This window comes from Solea solea, chromosome 9, assembly GCF_958295425.1.
Source record: "Solea solea chromosome 9, fSolSol10.1, whole genome shotgun sequence".
NCBI classification, from domain to species: Eukaryota; Metazoa; Chordata; class Actinopteri; order Pleuronectiformes; family Soleidae; genus Solea; species Solea solea.
Window position 1 is genome coordinate 19522530 of NC_081142.1, and position 13582 is coordinate 19536111.

The following is a 13582-nucleotide window of genomic DNA, read 5'->3' on the forward strand; positions in this document are numbered from 1 at the left end:
TTTCTAACTGGGAATTCATACCACATAAAAATAAATATAAAATGTCTTGAACACATCACTCTTCAAATCTACATTCAAAATAAACAGCAGCAGCTTTTATGCATGATTTTTTTCTACTTTCTACTGTGGTGATACCCTGCATTCCTTTAATGATAGAGCTCTATAAAGCTGTCAGCATCAATGAGCACAAATGATAAACGGAGGCCGAGCCACTGGTGACGTGTGTGTGTGTGTGGCGGGGGGGGGGGGGGGGGGGGGGGGGTCGCAGAGGCCTCGAGCCTCTGAGAATTCAGGCAAAGAGCAGCGCGAGGCCGATGGCATGCTGGTCTGTGTCAGTGTGTGGTCCTATTCAATGGATGAGAGAGAGAGAGAGAGAGAGAGAGCACGCACACGCGCACGCACGCACACGCACACACCACCCGCTTCCCTCCTCTGCACCTGCGTACATCAGCAGGCTACTGGCTTCCATTCAGTCCCTCTACATACACACACACACACACACACACACACACACACACACTGACAGTTTTGCTATTCACTCATTCTCAGTTTGTATCCGTGGTGATTGTAGAGGAAGGAAAAGGGAAAATAACTCCAAAAGCAGATATTTTATTTTATTTTAAGTTTTTAAATGATATAGAGAAAGATTCAGTGGTGTGTGTGTGTGTGATGTTTTTAGCTCATAACTGGAAACCGGGAAAAAAGTGTCTTAATTAAATCAATTAAATAAAAACTAAAAAAGGAAAGCACTGCCATTGATAATTATTTATTGAACTACTTTATTTAACCTGTATTAAAAAAGAAAACCACGTGTCTATGTGGAACAGGCTCGTCTAATAAAGGTGCAATCCTCCACTTTTCTCTTCTACAGGAGACGATATTAAGGCCAACAGACGAAAAGGAAACCGCTTCATCTACTGTGACGTCATGTCTCCTCCTCCTTATTATCCACGATGTGGCGAAAAGGGAAAGTGGCTCTCGTAGGATTACATGGCCACTAAGCTCGTGTGTGTGTGTGTGTGTGTGTGAGTGCTTGTATTTGTTGCCTCTTAAGGACATGGTCTGACATAAACACAGTCCCCTGTCAGGACCAGTTGTCCTCATGAAGAGCAAAACCTGGCAGAACCTTATTTAGTATTAATGGTGGTTAGGTTAAGGTTCGACATTAAGTAGTTATGCGAATCTTTTAAAGGCTAGCCCCGTGTGTGTGTATGTGTGTGTGTGTGTGTGTAGGAGGAGCATGGGCTCGTTTGACCTAATTTAAAATATATATATATATATCAAATAATCTCAACAACAAACACATGATTTGAAAAGAGGCCGCGGTGTAAAATGACACGCCCACAGCCGTGTCCTCACATCTTCAATTACAATGTGAACTTAACTGTAATCACTTCTATGTTTGTTTGTTTGTGCCACGACCTTGTTGTTGTTTAAAAATCAGCACACACACACACACACACACACACCAGGTTATCGTATATAACATCTGGGAGCTGTCCTGTGTGTGTGTTAGGTTTTTTTTTTTAACCGGGGGCTAAACAAAAAAAAAGCAGAGGCGCGCGCTTACCACCTGTTGCAGTCCAAATATCCTCGAGCTGCGACAAACTCTGCACGCGAGCGACAGAGGGGGACATGAATGGATGGATGGATGAACGGATGGATGGACGGATGGTTGGGAACACTGTTAAGCTTGTACCTATGTGTCACACACAAACACACCTGGTCCTCGCGCCCAGCATGGCACAGACTCTGTGCCTCCAACAATCACAAACAATCAGCTGTTCGCCTGCGCGCGCGCTCACACAGACACACCACATCATACCATATTTTTGAAGAAGAAAAAAAAACACTGATCACTGATGTAACATTTTGAATATCGTGTGTGTGTGTGCGCGCGCGCGCGCGCTGCTGCGCCTTCATTTTCATGTTTGAACATGAGAGTCAGTTTAAAGCGGCACCGAGATTAAATCACATTTTGGAAAAGCACGGGGGCCAAAATGTGGGCTAATATTTTTGTACCGAGATAACGCGATGTCAGTGTCTTCAGCATCACACACACACACACCGGGTGGGAATCTCTTATAAAGACGTATTTTAATAACCTTTTAGACAAGAACATGTAAATAAAAATAATATTCGTCACAAATAATCTTTTTTTTTTAAATGACGCTGGACACATACAAGTAAAACGATGATATTTAAATACACAGACCATTCACCCATCACATCAAAGCTGCCGCGCACAGCAGAGGATATGAGAAGGAATCATGTGTCGGGGCCTCGGGGCCTGCAGGCGGGGGCCCCTGGTGTGCGTGGACAAAAACACATGAAGAATGAGTGGACGTTAATGCGTCTACACACGTCCGACCTTTTCCAAACAATTATTTATCACCGGTGTTCTCGGCTATTACAACCTATGGTGATCAGATCAATAATTAATGAGGCGACCGGTGATCCCCTCGACCTCTTCAGAGAGCGAGGGAGAGAGAGGGAGAGAGAGTGTGTGTGTGGGTGTGTGTGAGAGAGAGAGGGGGGGGGGGGGGGTTTAGAGGGAGAGAGGTCCGATAAATACCAAGGGGCCTCTTCAAATATTCATCCACCGGTTAATGTGAGCTCCGCTCCCCCGGGACTGAGCCTGCAAGACACAACGGTCCTAATCTATCTCGCACACACACGCGGGCGCGCGCGCGCACACACACACACACACACACACACACATATATATATATGAACGCTCCGCCCAGATTTGAAACCGTTAGTTAAATTCAGATCAGGCTGTTAGTTCATCATAAGGATTATTATTATTATTATTGTTATTATTATTAAAGGATAGGGGAAACCCAGCAGAGAGAAGCTGACAGCAGCGGGGTCACGCGACAACTTTAACCATAAGAGGCAAGATTAACGAAAACAATTAAAATTAAAATTAAAAATTAAAATAATAATAATACTACAGATGAAAACATTAAATTAAAAAGAAATGGCCGCTGGAGTTCTTCCATGTCAGAAGAAACACCTACAGGGCTCAGCTTCCATTTAGACCTCTCTAAATATTAGTGATTAAAATAAAATAATAATATTAATAATATTTTTAATAATTTAAACATGTGTTATGGTGAAAACAACAAGATGGAATGTTCCAGAAATGCCTGAGTTGATATAATATGACAAATTGACAAGCCACATGAGAAAGATTATATAACAAATTATAAATCATAAATAACCCTGCAGATTACTCTCACACAAATAATCTGATGTATGTCTCCTAATATTTATGATATTTGAATATCAGCGCTGTCTGGTTATTCCTCTCCCTCTATTCCAAGCAGGAGAATATTAGACACAATTCAGTTTAAATTAAAATAGATATTTAAGATTGTTTCTTTATGTTTTGTTTGATTATAGAAGAGGAAAAATGTCAGTTTATACCGGAGGTAAAACAATCTTTTTTTTTTTGTAGAAAATAGGAAACAACCTTTGTCTTGACGCAGCAACTACGTATATATCAGATGCGTGTTTCATTAAAGCATATACAAGTTAAATAAATGTAATTTATGTAATTTAATAAACTAAATTATGAAAAACTGTCAGCGTTGAAAAGAAAGACAGAATGACAAAAAATCAAATCAAAACTCAAACAGTTACGAGTATCCAAATTTCCAAAATTTATTCATTTCAAACTGCATATTGAAAAAAAAATATATTCAGCTGAAACTGTAACTGTTATAAGGATGGTATTAGTTCCGGTAAATATTTACATAGAGTGGTTTGGCTTCTGCGTACAGGCCACAATTTTTAAAATACAACTACGGGAAATGAGATTTTTTTATTTTTGCTGTTTACTTGAAATAAAAACTTAAAATACCACAGTAAATATACAGAAATTGTACAAATCAATTAGAAAATAAGTAGCACAAGCGTCATAACCTCTAAACAGATTGAAAAGTGGGAGACGGGAATATAAATTAACAACCTATATTTTAAGCTGGAGGGGGAAAAAACAGTCTTGTGTTTTTGAAAGGAAAATAAAATGAAAAATGTTTTAGTAACATCGACTTTAAATGAAAAATTTAAAAAACAAAAACAAAACAGTATTACCTGTTTCATCCCTTTTCTTTCCAGTGTTTTCAGTAATTCAGTGAAAACTCCAGTGTCATTATTCCAGTTCTGACTCTTTTTTTTTCTCCCCCACACGTTTAATATTTTCTGCAGAACTGGCGTTAAGTTGTATACGAAAATAACTAAATAAAACATAAAAGAAAATGGCAAAAAAGTAACCTCTTGCAGTTAAACAAACAATTTCATCTGATTGTAATGTTTCTTTGATAAATACTGTACAAAAGGTGATTGCAATAGTAAAACATTTTGATTGCGACTCCCACTTTTTAATAGTCTTCCAAACTTCATCCACCAGTGAAGAGGGAGGGGGGAGAGGAGGAGGAGGAGGGAGGGGGGTTTTCTCCTACCGTTTCCTCTAGAGCTTCCTTTGAATAAAATAAAAGAAGAAAAAAAGTTGAGTCGTGTCCTTTTTTACCCCCCGAGAGACTTCTATACAACTTTTTCCCTCCCCGAAATTTTTCTGTACAAAAATAGTCCAACGTTAAGTAGTCCACAGTTTCTCTTATAAAAGTTCATTTCTTTTTCCACACACACACACGCACGCACGCACACACACACACACACTCACACACACACACACACACTCACACACGCACACAAACACACACTTTCTTTCTCTCTTTCTTTCTCTCTTTTATTCTGTCGCTTCTCTGCTGTGTGCTGTGTCTCTTACATGTGTGTTAGCGGCAGTGTGCCGTTGAGCGTCGTCCCGGGCACGGGGCTCTGGTAGTGGCCGGACATGTGTAGCCGGGTCTGGGCGCTCTGCTCACTGACCTCCGCCCCGGGCAGGTACATGCTGATCATGTCCCTCAGGTCCCCGCTTTGGCAGCCCGGAGCGGCGCGATGGGACGACGAGGTGACGACGGGCGGGCTGGAGCTACTGGACTCGGACTTCACCACGGAGGAGGGCCCCATGGAGCCCAGCGCGGTCATGCCCGGCGTGCTCTGCTGCGAGTAGGACATGGAGTAAGTGGGCGAGCCGTTCATGTAGCTCTGGGAGCTGGCCATGGTGTTGTACTGCAGCGCGCTCATGTCGTAGCGGTGCATGGACTGCATCTGGCTCGGGTTGTGCGCGTTGAGCCCCGGGTGCTGGTAGCTCAGCTGCTCCTGCATCATGCCGTAGCCGCCGTTGGTCCAGCCGTTCATGTGCGCCGCGTAGCTGTCCATGCGCTGGTTCACGCCGCCACCCAGCCCCGCGCCCACTCCTACACCGACCCCGCTCCCCATCCCGTTCCCTCCCGGAGCCAGCAGCCCACCGGGCAAGGTGTACTTGTCCTTCTTCATGAGGGTCTTGGTTTTCCGCCGGGGCCGGTATTTGTAATCCGGATGCTCCTTCATGTGCAGGGCCCGCAGTCTCTTGGCTTCGTCGATGAAAGGTCTCTTCTCACTCTCGGACAGAAGTTTCCACTCTGCGCCCAGCCTCTTACTAATCTCCGAGTTGTGCATTTTGGGGTTTTCTTGTGCCATCTTCCTCCTCTGACCCCGGGACCACACCATGAACGCGTTCATGGGTCTCTTGACCCGCTCGGCATTGTTTTTCTGGTTGGTGCCAGTGCCAGACGAGTTAGTGTTGCCCGTGCCCCCCGTGTTGGTCTGGGGAGCAGGAGGCTTCAGTTCAGTCTCCATCATGTTATACATTGGGAACAGCTTTGAGTTGGAGCTCCGACGCAGAGAAGAAAAAAATATATATAAACAAACAAAAAAAGAGATAAACTCCACAAACCAGAGGCAGGACAGGGAGGAAGAAGGAGCGCAGGGTCACTGCTGCTGCTGCTGCTGACACAAAGTTACCTGTCGATTTCTCTCTGCAACTTTTCTCTGGACGAAAAAAACACACACCAAGCACCGAGCGGCGTCTCCACACACTCTCACTCCCTCTCACCGAGTGTGTGTGCGTGTCAGCGTCAGCGCGTGTGAGTGTCAGTGTGTGTGTGAGAGAGATAGAGAGTTTTCTCCCAGTAAGGTCCCGGTGTCCACAAAACTTCTCCCGTCGCTTCTCCGCAAAAGCATCAACAAGCCACTGTACTTTTTTCGCCTGAGTCCGCCTGAGCCTTGACAACTCCAGATAGTTTTTGAACAAGTTAATAGACAACCATTCATGTGACGGGGGGCCGTCAGCGAATAAATGGCTTGGAGCTGGCCAATCGCAGCGCGCCTGCTCCCCTGACACACCAATGGGAGGCCTCAATTAGCATAAATGGGCGGAGTCTTCCCTGCCCCGAGAACACACACACACATGCAAAAACCCCTCTCCAAGCATATGAACCAATGCAGAGTGAGGAGATATGCACACATTTACTATTTCCAGCTGCTTATGGAGACATTTCTGTGGGATTGTTTTTTTTTTGGTTTTTTTTTTTGGGCTCTTTATGGATATTTTTAAACATTAAACACAGGAGGAGAGAAATGCATGAAGCTTTCTGGATGTTCGATTAAAATAGTTTGTGTTGTGAACTTCATGACCAAAATGGGATCGAAAATTATACATTATACTTTTTTAAAAAAATAAGATTTTAGTGTACGTTTTACGTGCACTCTAAATTATACAAATACTTGAATGTGTTACGTACTCATAATAGACTAAATTGAAGGTTTTAACTTGAAATGGATGTTACAAAAAACAAAAGTGATAACTCAAACATGAAGAGTGTGAGGAGCATCACACTGGCTCAAGTCACGGCCCCACGACACGGCACGTCTGCTGCTGTTGTTATTATTGTGAATGAAAAACCCACTAATTCCCCCACTCACAGCGCCAACAATATAACAACACTTAAATAAACTTTGTTAGTTAAGTCAAAGCATTGAATTGAATGGGAGTGTGTGTGTGTGTGTGTGTGCGGGGGGTGCACTGCTGGTTTTTAGCGTTGAAAAGAGGAAAAGAGGAAAAGGTAATCCAAGATGTTTCCCCCGTCCCTCCTCCTTTAGTCCCTTTGTTTAGTGAAGTTGAATGCCAACACACAGAAGGCAGACGAGCTCATCTCAGCACAAATAAGCGGGTTTTGTTTGGGATGTTGTCGCTACATCTGTCCGGACAAAGACCCAACTCCACTCCACTTCCACGGCCACAGTACTGCTGCTGCTGCAGTGTGTGTGTGTTTGTGTGTGTGTGTGTGCACGTGGGAAGGATACACGAGAGGGAAGGGACATACAGGTGAGGCATATTTTAAGATAAAGAGTGAAGGATCAGCTCATTCACGTCTGCCAATTAGTGCGAATTAACGTGGCGTCCACCTGCTCCACCTTATCTCGGGTCAAACTGACCAGACTGACATTGTTATAAACACCATCATCATCATCATCATCATCATCATCGTCATCAGTGTGATATGATATGAAAAGTATCATATTATGGCTTTAATGTCCCAAAACCAACTGAACTTTCTTTTGTTTTTTTACTATGAGTCTGGGAGTTCTGTTTGTGCCACTTGTTATTATTGCTTTTTTTTTTTTTTTTACCCCGCATCTATCTCCGTCTGAGGGCAAAGCGTGCTCCTGCGTGACACCGGCACCGCCTACTGGAGAAAAGAAGAACTACAAACGACTGCAAAAAAAACCCTGACAGGTTTGGTGAGAGAAGCAAGGAATGGCTGTTTTTAAAAATCCAGCAGAAGAGGCCAGAAATGCAAAAATGTACCTATATATTATATTTATTTATTCCCTAATAACACCGATTTGTTTTAAAATAAATAAAAATATTTCAGTAATACATGCCATGTGGAACTGCACGCCAGACAGTCCCAATAATTAAAGCTAGATCAAGTACATACACCTGGAATAATTTGATTTAATTTAATTTAATTTAATTTAATTTAATTTAATTTAATTTAATTTAATTTAAATGCGTGTCTCTAGATTAAATCGTAATTGAAAGTGAATGGATCAAGCCTTATTATTTTGTTTTAGTCATTTGATAATAAATGGAGGAGCGGAGCCCTGGTGCTCTTATTGTGCCGGCCCGGCAACCTTACATAAGATTCATCTTGTGCGTAATAGGCTGCGAGAGGCGACACATGCAGCTCGGTCCATTATAATGCAAGGTTGAAATGGGCCGCTCGGCTGTTATCTGCATCTGAGTGTGTTCCCCGCTACCTCTAATCTTCTTATGATAATAAAGGAACAGCGGGGGGGCCCGCAGCTCTCTGAAAGCGGGCCCCAGCCAGCCGGGAATGGCCCTGCATCCACAATCATCCTGAATTAAAACCGCTGCTTGACAAAAAACAGGGGGGAAACTAGCGGGGCGGTTCCCCCGGACCACTTGTAAGCCCCCCGCTACACCAGGTTGGGATGGATACAGCTAAATATATGGAGTGCAGCACGCTGTGATATCAAAATACTGTTTTGTGGTCACACAATTTCAGGTAACAGGATCTGCGCAAAAACACAAGCGTCAGATAAAGAGCAGCGATAAAAAGTCAGGTGTTCTTTCCAACAGCAGCTTCTGAGACGCTGGAGTCAAAAATGTATAACAATAAAAATAATACGTATTATAGTAATAATAATAATAATAATTATAATAATAATAATACAAGTAAAATGTGGTGATAAAGGCACACGTGACATAAAAGTGGATTTCAATTTACGCATTAGACAATCTATGAAATAACAAAAAAAAGAATAATAATAAAGATTGTGATAAAGCACGTTGAAAAATCATTGTGACGAACGGTAATGAGAGACATTTTTCAGGTGAAATGGGAATAAACGTGTCCGTTGTTGCCACTAGGGGCCGTGCCAGGGGCTGAGGACGCAGCCAAGAAAATCACTCATCAAATACATTAATAATAAGTCCGGAACAGTGACAGTCAGTGAGAAAACACGAGTTTATGAATGTTATTACTTGTTTTAGGAAAAAATAAAGAATGGCATTTTTCTTAATTACTGAAGACAATGTTTTAAAAATATGCTAAACTTTTTAAAAAGAAAGACAAAAAAAATGATTTTTTTTTTTGTATTTTAAAATTTTAAATTCAACAATGTTTATTTATAGTAAAATAACATTTAAAATTCACAATATGACCTTCGGATTTATCATAATGAAATAAAATGAGTCCGTTATTGGTAAAAGATGAACTTAGATTGCGCCGATAATCCCACATGATTTTATTTACTGGTCTAATTAAGTCGCATCGCTCTATATTCAGGTTCGTCAGTTTTGATTTGTAACTAAATTAAATTTAGAAATAAAAAAATAAGTATGAAAGAGGAAAAATAAACAACAAACAAACAGTACCACATTAGGAAATCAGGAAAAGAAATGTCATCTTTGAGGTTGAAGTTTGAAGAACAAGAAATATGTGTGTGTGTGTGTGTGTGTGCGTGCGTTCATGTGTGTGTGTGTGTGTTGAAGAAGAAAAATAAGCGGGCAGCAACAGCTCAGGCAGTCAGTCAAGCTCCTGATGCCATGCGGTGTCATTCCACAACACTGCGTGTTTCACTCTCTCTCTCACACACACACATACATACACCCACACACATATACACACTTTTACACAGACACACGCACACACACGCATGTGCACGAACACACACACACACACACACACACACAGCGGCTTCGCTCAGTCAAAACTCAAACTTACTGCCAGTTGTGGAAGTTCGTCCTCCTCATCTCGAAATTAAACAAGTTGCTCTTTCTCTCCTCATCCTCTTCCTTCTCCTCCTCTCGCTTCAGTCTCAGTCTCCCCGGCCGCGGAGCTCCGTGTGCCGCCGTGTGAAACAGTCCGATCGGCAGGCATCCGCACGTACTTTCCCCCCGCAGTAGTCCAAGCGTTTTCGATCCGGCAGCCAGTGCGCTCTGGCCGGCGCGCAGCACCAGCAGTGGCCCACGCTGTCTGTCTGGAGCTCCGCTGTCTTCTCTGCGCGAGTCCTGCAACAAGAAAAGCCGTTTATGGCGACACACAATGTGAAAAGGGGGCCTATTTAAAAAGGAGAAGAATGCAAGCAAGAACAACAAAAGTCAGTTATAGCAAAGTCTATGCCTCTCCTCTCCTATCTTCCACCCCCTAGCTTAGCCCACATAATGAGCAGGAAAAAAGCTTTATATTTTTGTTCACTGGGTATTCACAGATAATTTGAAGCCATTGTTTCTGCCACAGATGGTTCTTTTTAATACAATAACGGTGCTCTTTGTGAATAGCGAGCCCACAATAAAAATCTAAAGCGTCCTCCTGAATAACCATTTTGTTCTCTCTTGTATAGGCCGAACAAAAGCGCCTGTGAGGTAATGGCCTGCCTTATTGAAAGCCTCAGAATGGGGATTTGATAAAGATTTTTTCTTTTTCACTCCTTTTTTTTTTTTTTGCTTTTGCACAAAGTACATGGCAATGTCAAAAAAGAAACTGACACTGTGAAAAAGGACTTGCAAATCTGATCGTTACAATCAATATTATTATTATTGTTAGCTCCATAACTTTGTGTAAAAGTCAGAGGTGACAGAGGTGAGGGGTTGTTTTTCGGGGGGCTGCAGCAGAGCAGGTCAGGTGCAGGCGTGTTATGGCTTTTACAATGGAGCTTAAATCCAGAATACATTAGCCTGCAAAGGTCTGCTGTGGATTTGGCACAGTCTCATAATTTTGCATATGGGCTGAGTCAAGTTGTGCTTGATAAAAAATTAAGCATTCAGGGCATTTCCCTGCAGAAACCTCCTGTTTCTAATTCTACCGTTTTCACTACAATTGCCCAGGAAATACTGCATGGCCCCCGGAGCGTTGATAAGGCACTGTGAAATGTCATAAATGCATGGGTGTTAATAGTGAAGGAGGAGGGCGAGGAATCAGTTGGGGCTAATGTAACCTGCTGAGGTTGACACACACACACACACACAGAGGCAGGTGTGTGCAGTCAACACGTATCAGCTCCTACTGAATGGATCCTGCAGCCATGTCGCAGCCACCTTTGCTCTGCCCCCACGGTTGATGTAATTTGTAATTAACTCATGGCTAATCAATAAAGCATTTAACGGAAAGCACAATGGACACAGGGGATGATCCCAAGCCAAACATATTGGATGTCAGTGATTGTTACAAGGCGAGGAGGACACCCTGTCTATCACCGGGCGGTGGAGGTGACATGCAGGGTGTGAGGGTGAGGCAGCAGAAGATTGGGGCTGCGAGATGAGGGGATGATGGGTAAGGAGGAGGAGGAGAGAGGGATGAATGCAGGGAGTAGAGAGAAGGGCAAAGAGGAGAGAGGGGATAATGGAGGGCAGGAAAGATGAGGGGAGAGAGGGGTAAAGAATCCCATGCGACTCCTGTGGTATAGTTCACACACAGCGGCAGTATCAGTTTTTCTTATAGCTGTTATTATCTCTGCAGCTTCAGCTCTGCATCAAACGATTGAACGCACATCAACACGTGTGCAGTGTTACATATGGACGAGGGCATAAAACCCAAAAGCAGATATTTGGCTAAAAAATCGAAAAGGTTTTGACTATCAGAAGAACTTTTTGAAGCCTTGTTTTTCCCCCTCCTCGAGACTTAGTTTCCTTCAAGAGCCACTTCTTGAAAGGTCTAAAGCACTTCCCCATGTGCTTGTCTGTCCCGTCCTTGCAAAAATAAAACTATAAATCCTTGTCCAAGTTACTCAGCTTCCACACTCAACTCCATGCACCAGCTTTTGGCAACGTTGTGAAGTGATGTGACTCAGTATTTGACATTTCAGGGCAAATCTGATATTCAAATCAGGTCTGCATCACATTCTATATCCTGGCCCTGTGACATGAATGAGAATGGTCATATAAAGCTAACCATGCAGCTTTTTTTTTTGCCTTTATGCACTCACTGAGTATTGAGCATCCTTGACCTGCACCACAGAAGCGTGGCAAAATCAAACAACAGTGGAGACGAGTGCTCTAATCTTAATCTAATCTGGAGCTACAGTAAATCTCACTCATATATTTGCTGCAGTAGTTTCTAAATCTCCCAACTATGATGTTTTCTGCTGATGACAAAAAGGGTAGCTGTTTGAGAATGAATGAATTTGATGTGGATATAGCCAGTATGCCGATTTGTATTTATTATCCATGTTTTGCCTACTTTGTATTTCACTTGTGTGTGTTTCAGCAGCTCGAGCGCCACCTACAGACCAGGCAGCAACAGAGAGTTCAGGAGTTAAAAAAAAGAAAAAAGAAAAAGTATGAGAGAGCTTGGAGCAGATTTAAAAGTCTCTGAGACAAAAAGGACATGGGGAGAAAGAGAGAGGGAGGGAGAGAGGGGGAGAGAAATAGAGAGGGGATCAGTGCTCTCAGAGTGAAAAGGCTTAGCAGTAAAGAAATATGACTGGCTCTTTATCTGATCAATCTGTGCCATGTATTCTACACCACAGTCATAGCACTCATATTAGAGAGCTGGAGCACTTTTAATTATAAACCCATCCACAGAGGCCAGGGAATATGATGATAGCATGAGAGCGAGAGCGGGAGAGGGAGAGAGCGGGAGAGAGAGAGAGAGAGAGAGAGAGAGAGAGAGAGGGAGAGGGAGAGAGAGAGAGAGAGAGAGAGGGTCCAATGGCACCATGAGAGCCTTTAGAAAGACCAGCCTCATCATCATCATCTAATGCTAATGCATTTTTCATTGTGGCTGTCCATTCAAACACACACACATAGAACAAACTTCCACACACATTTATATTACACACACAGACACACACACACACAAGTATTTCCATATTCATGAGAGTGAACACATTTGCTGCATCTGTTTTGTGTGTTTTCTTGCAGCTCTGGCTGATGATGATGGGGGGGGGGTTCCACTGTGGCTTCTTCTCCCTTTGTGTGTATCCATATAGCATTGTGTGTGTGTGTGTGTGTGTGTGTGTGAGAGAGAGAGAGACACAGCAATCAGTAAAGGGGGGGGGGGCTGTCAATCACACATATGTGACACAAACAAGCACGTTTGCACAAAAAGAAGCACAAGCAGTTTTCTCGTATCAATAACAGATTGTTTGGGCTAAACATTATACATTAATTTGCAAAAAAAACATGCTTTTAGACTGGCAACCTGTCCTTCTGCCCTATGTCAGCTGGGATTGGCACCAGCACGACCCTCATCTGGAGGATAAAGCGGTATAGAAGATGAGTGAGTGAGTGTGGACAGGTTCAATGGTCACGTACAGAGCCACTGCTTTGATATTCTTAGAGTTGCAGTCCTGAAACTATAGTGTGGTTATCTGGATTAGGAGCGAGGTCACACGTAGTGGCTATAGCACTCAAGGCAAGAAATGAACAAGTTGTGTGGAGTTTGCTCGTGGGTTTTCTCCCACAGTTCAATTGGTGGTCCGTGGGCCAAAACTGGTATCTGGCCCCAGCATTTGATTTATGATCAAATGTGATCTTAAATTATTTGCTTATCTGATCACAAAAACATTAGATTTTCATACCGAGTTCAGAGCTTTTATTCTGAAAAAAATCTGTTGCTAGAATTGACAGTTAACCTAAACTAAATGTTTGGTTTGAAAAATG

The 13582-nt window shown here is 42.9% G+C and overlaps 1 protein-coding gene and 1 long non-coding RNA gene across 6 annotated transcripts in view; both read right to left on the reverse strand.

The window, feature by feature from the left end:
- LOC131465553 (uncharacterized) overlaps positions 1–13582 on the reverse strand; it is a 166456-nt gene that overhangs the window by 36331 nt on the left and 116543 nt on the right. For 4 of the 5 annotated variants that reach the window (XR_009241324.1, XR_009241325.1, XR_009241326.1 and 1 more), the window contains one exon: positions 9705–9991. This is a non-coding gene — a long non-coding RNA (uncharacterized LOC131465553). Of the gene's footprint in view, positions 1–9704; positions 9992–12158; positions 12244–13582 lie in introns of those variants that run through there. The other variant, XR_009241327.1, reaches the window with a different exon arrangement.
- sox2 (SRY-box transcription factor 2) lies at positions 3656–6701 on the reverse strand. The gene is made up of 2 exons (XM_058638338.1): positions 4796–6701; positions 3656–4487 (listed from the first exon to the last, which is right to left on the reverse strand). Exons 1-2 carry the CDS (start codon positions 5758–5760, stop codon positions 4478–4480), a joined length of 975 nt encoding a protein of 324 aa, XP_058494321.1. The 5' UTR covers positions 5761–6701; the 3' UTR covers positions 3656–4477.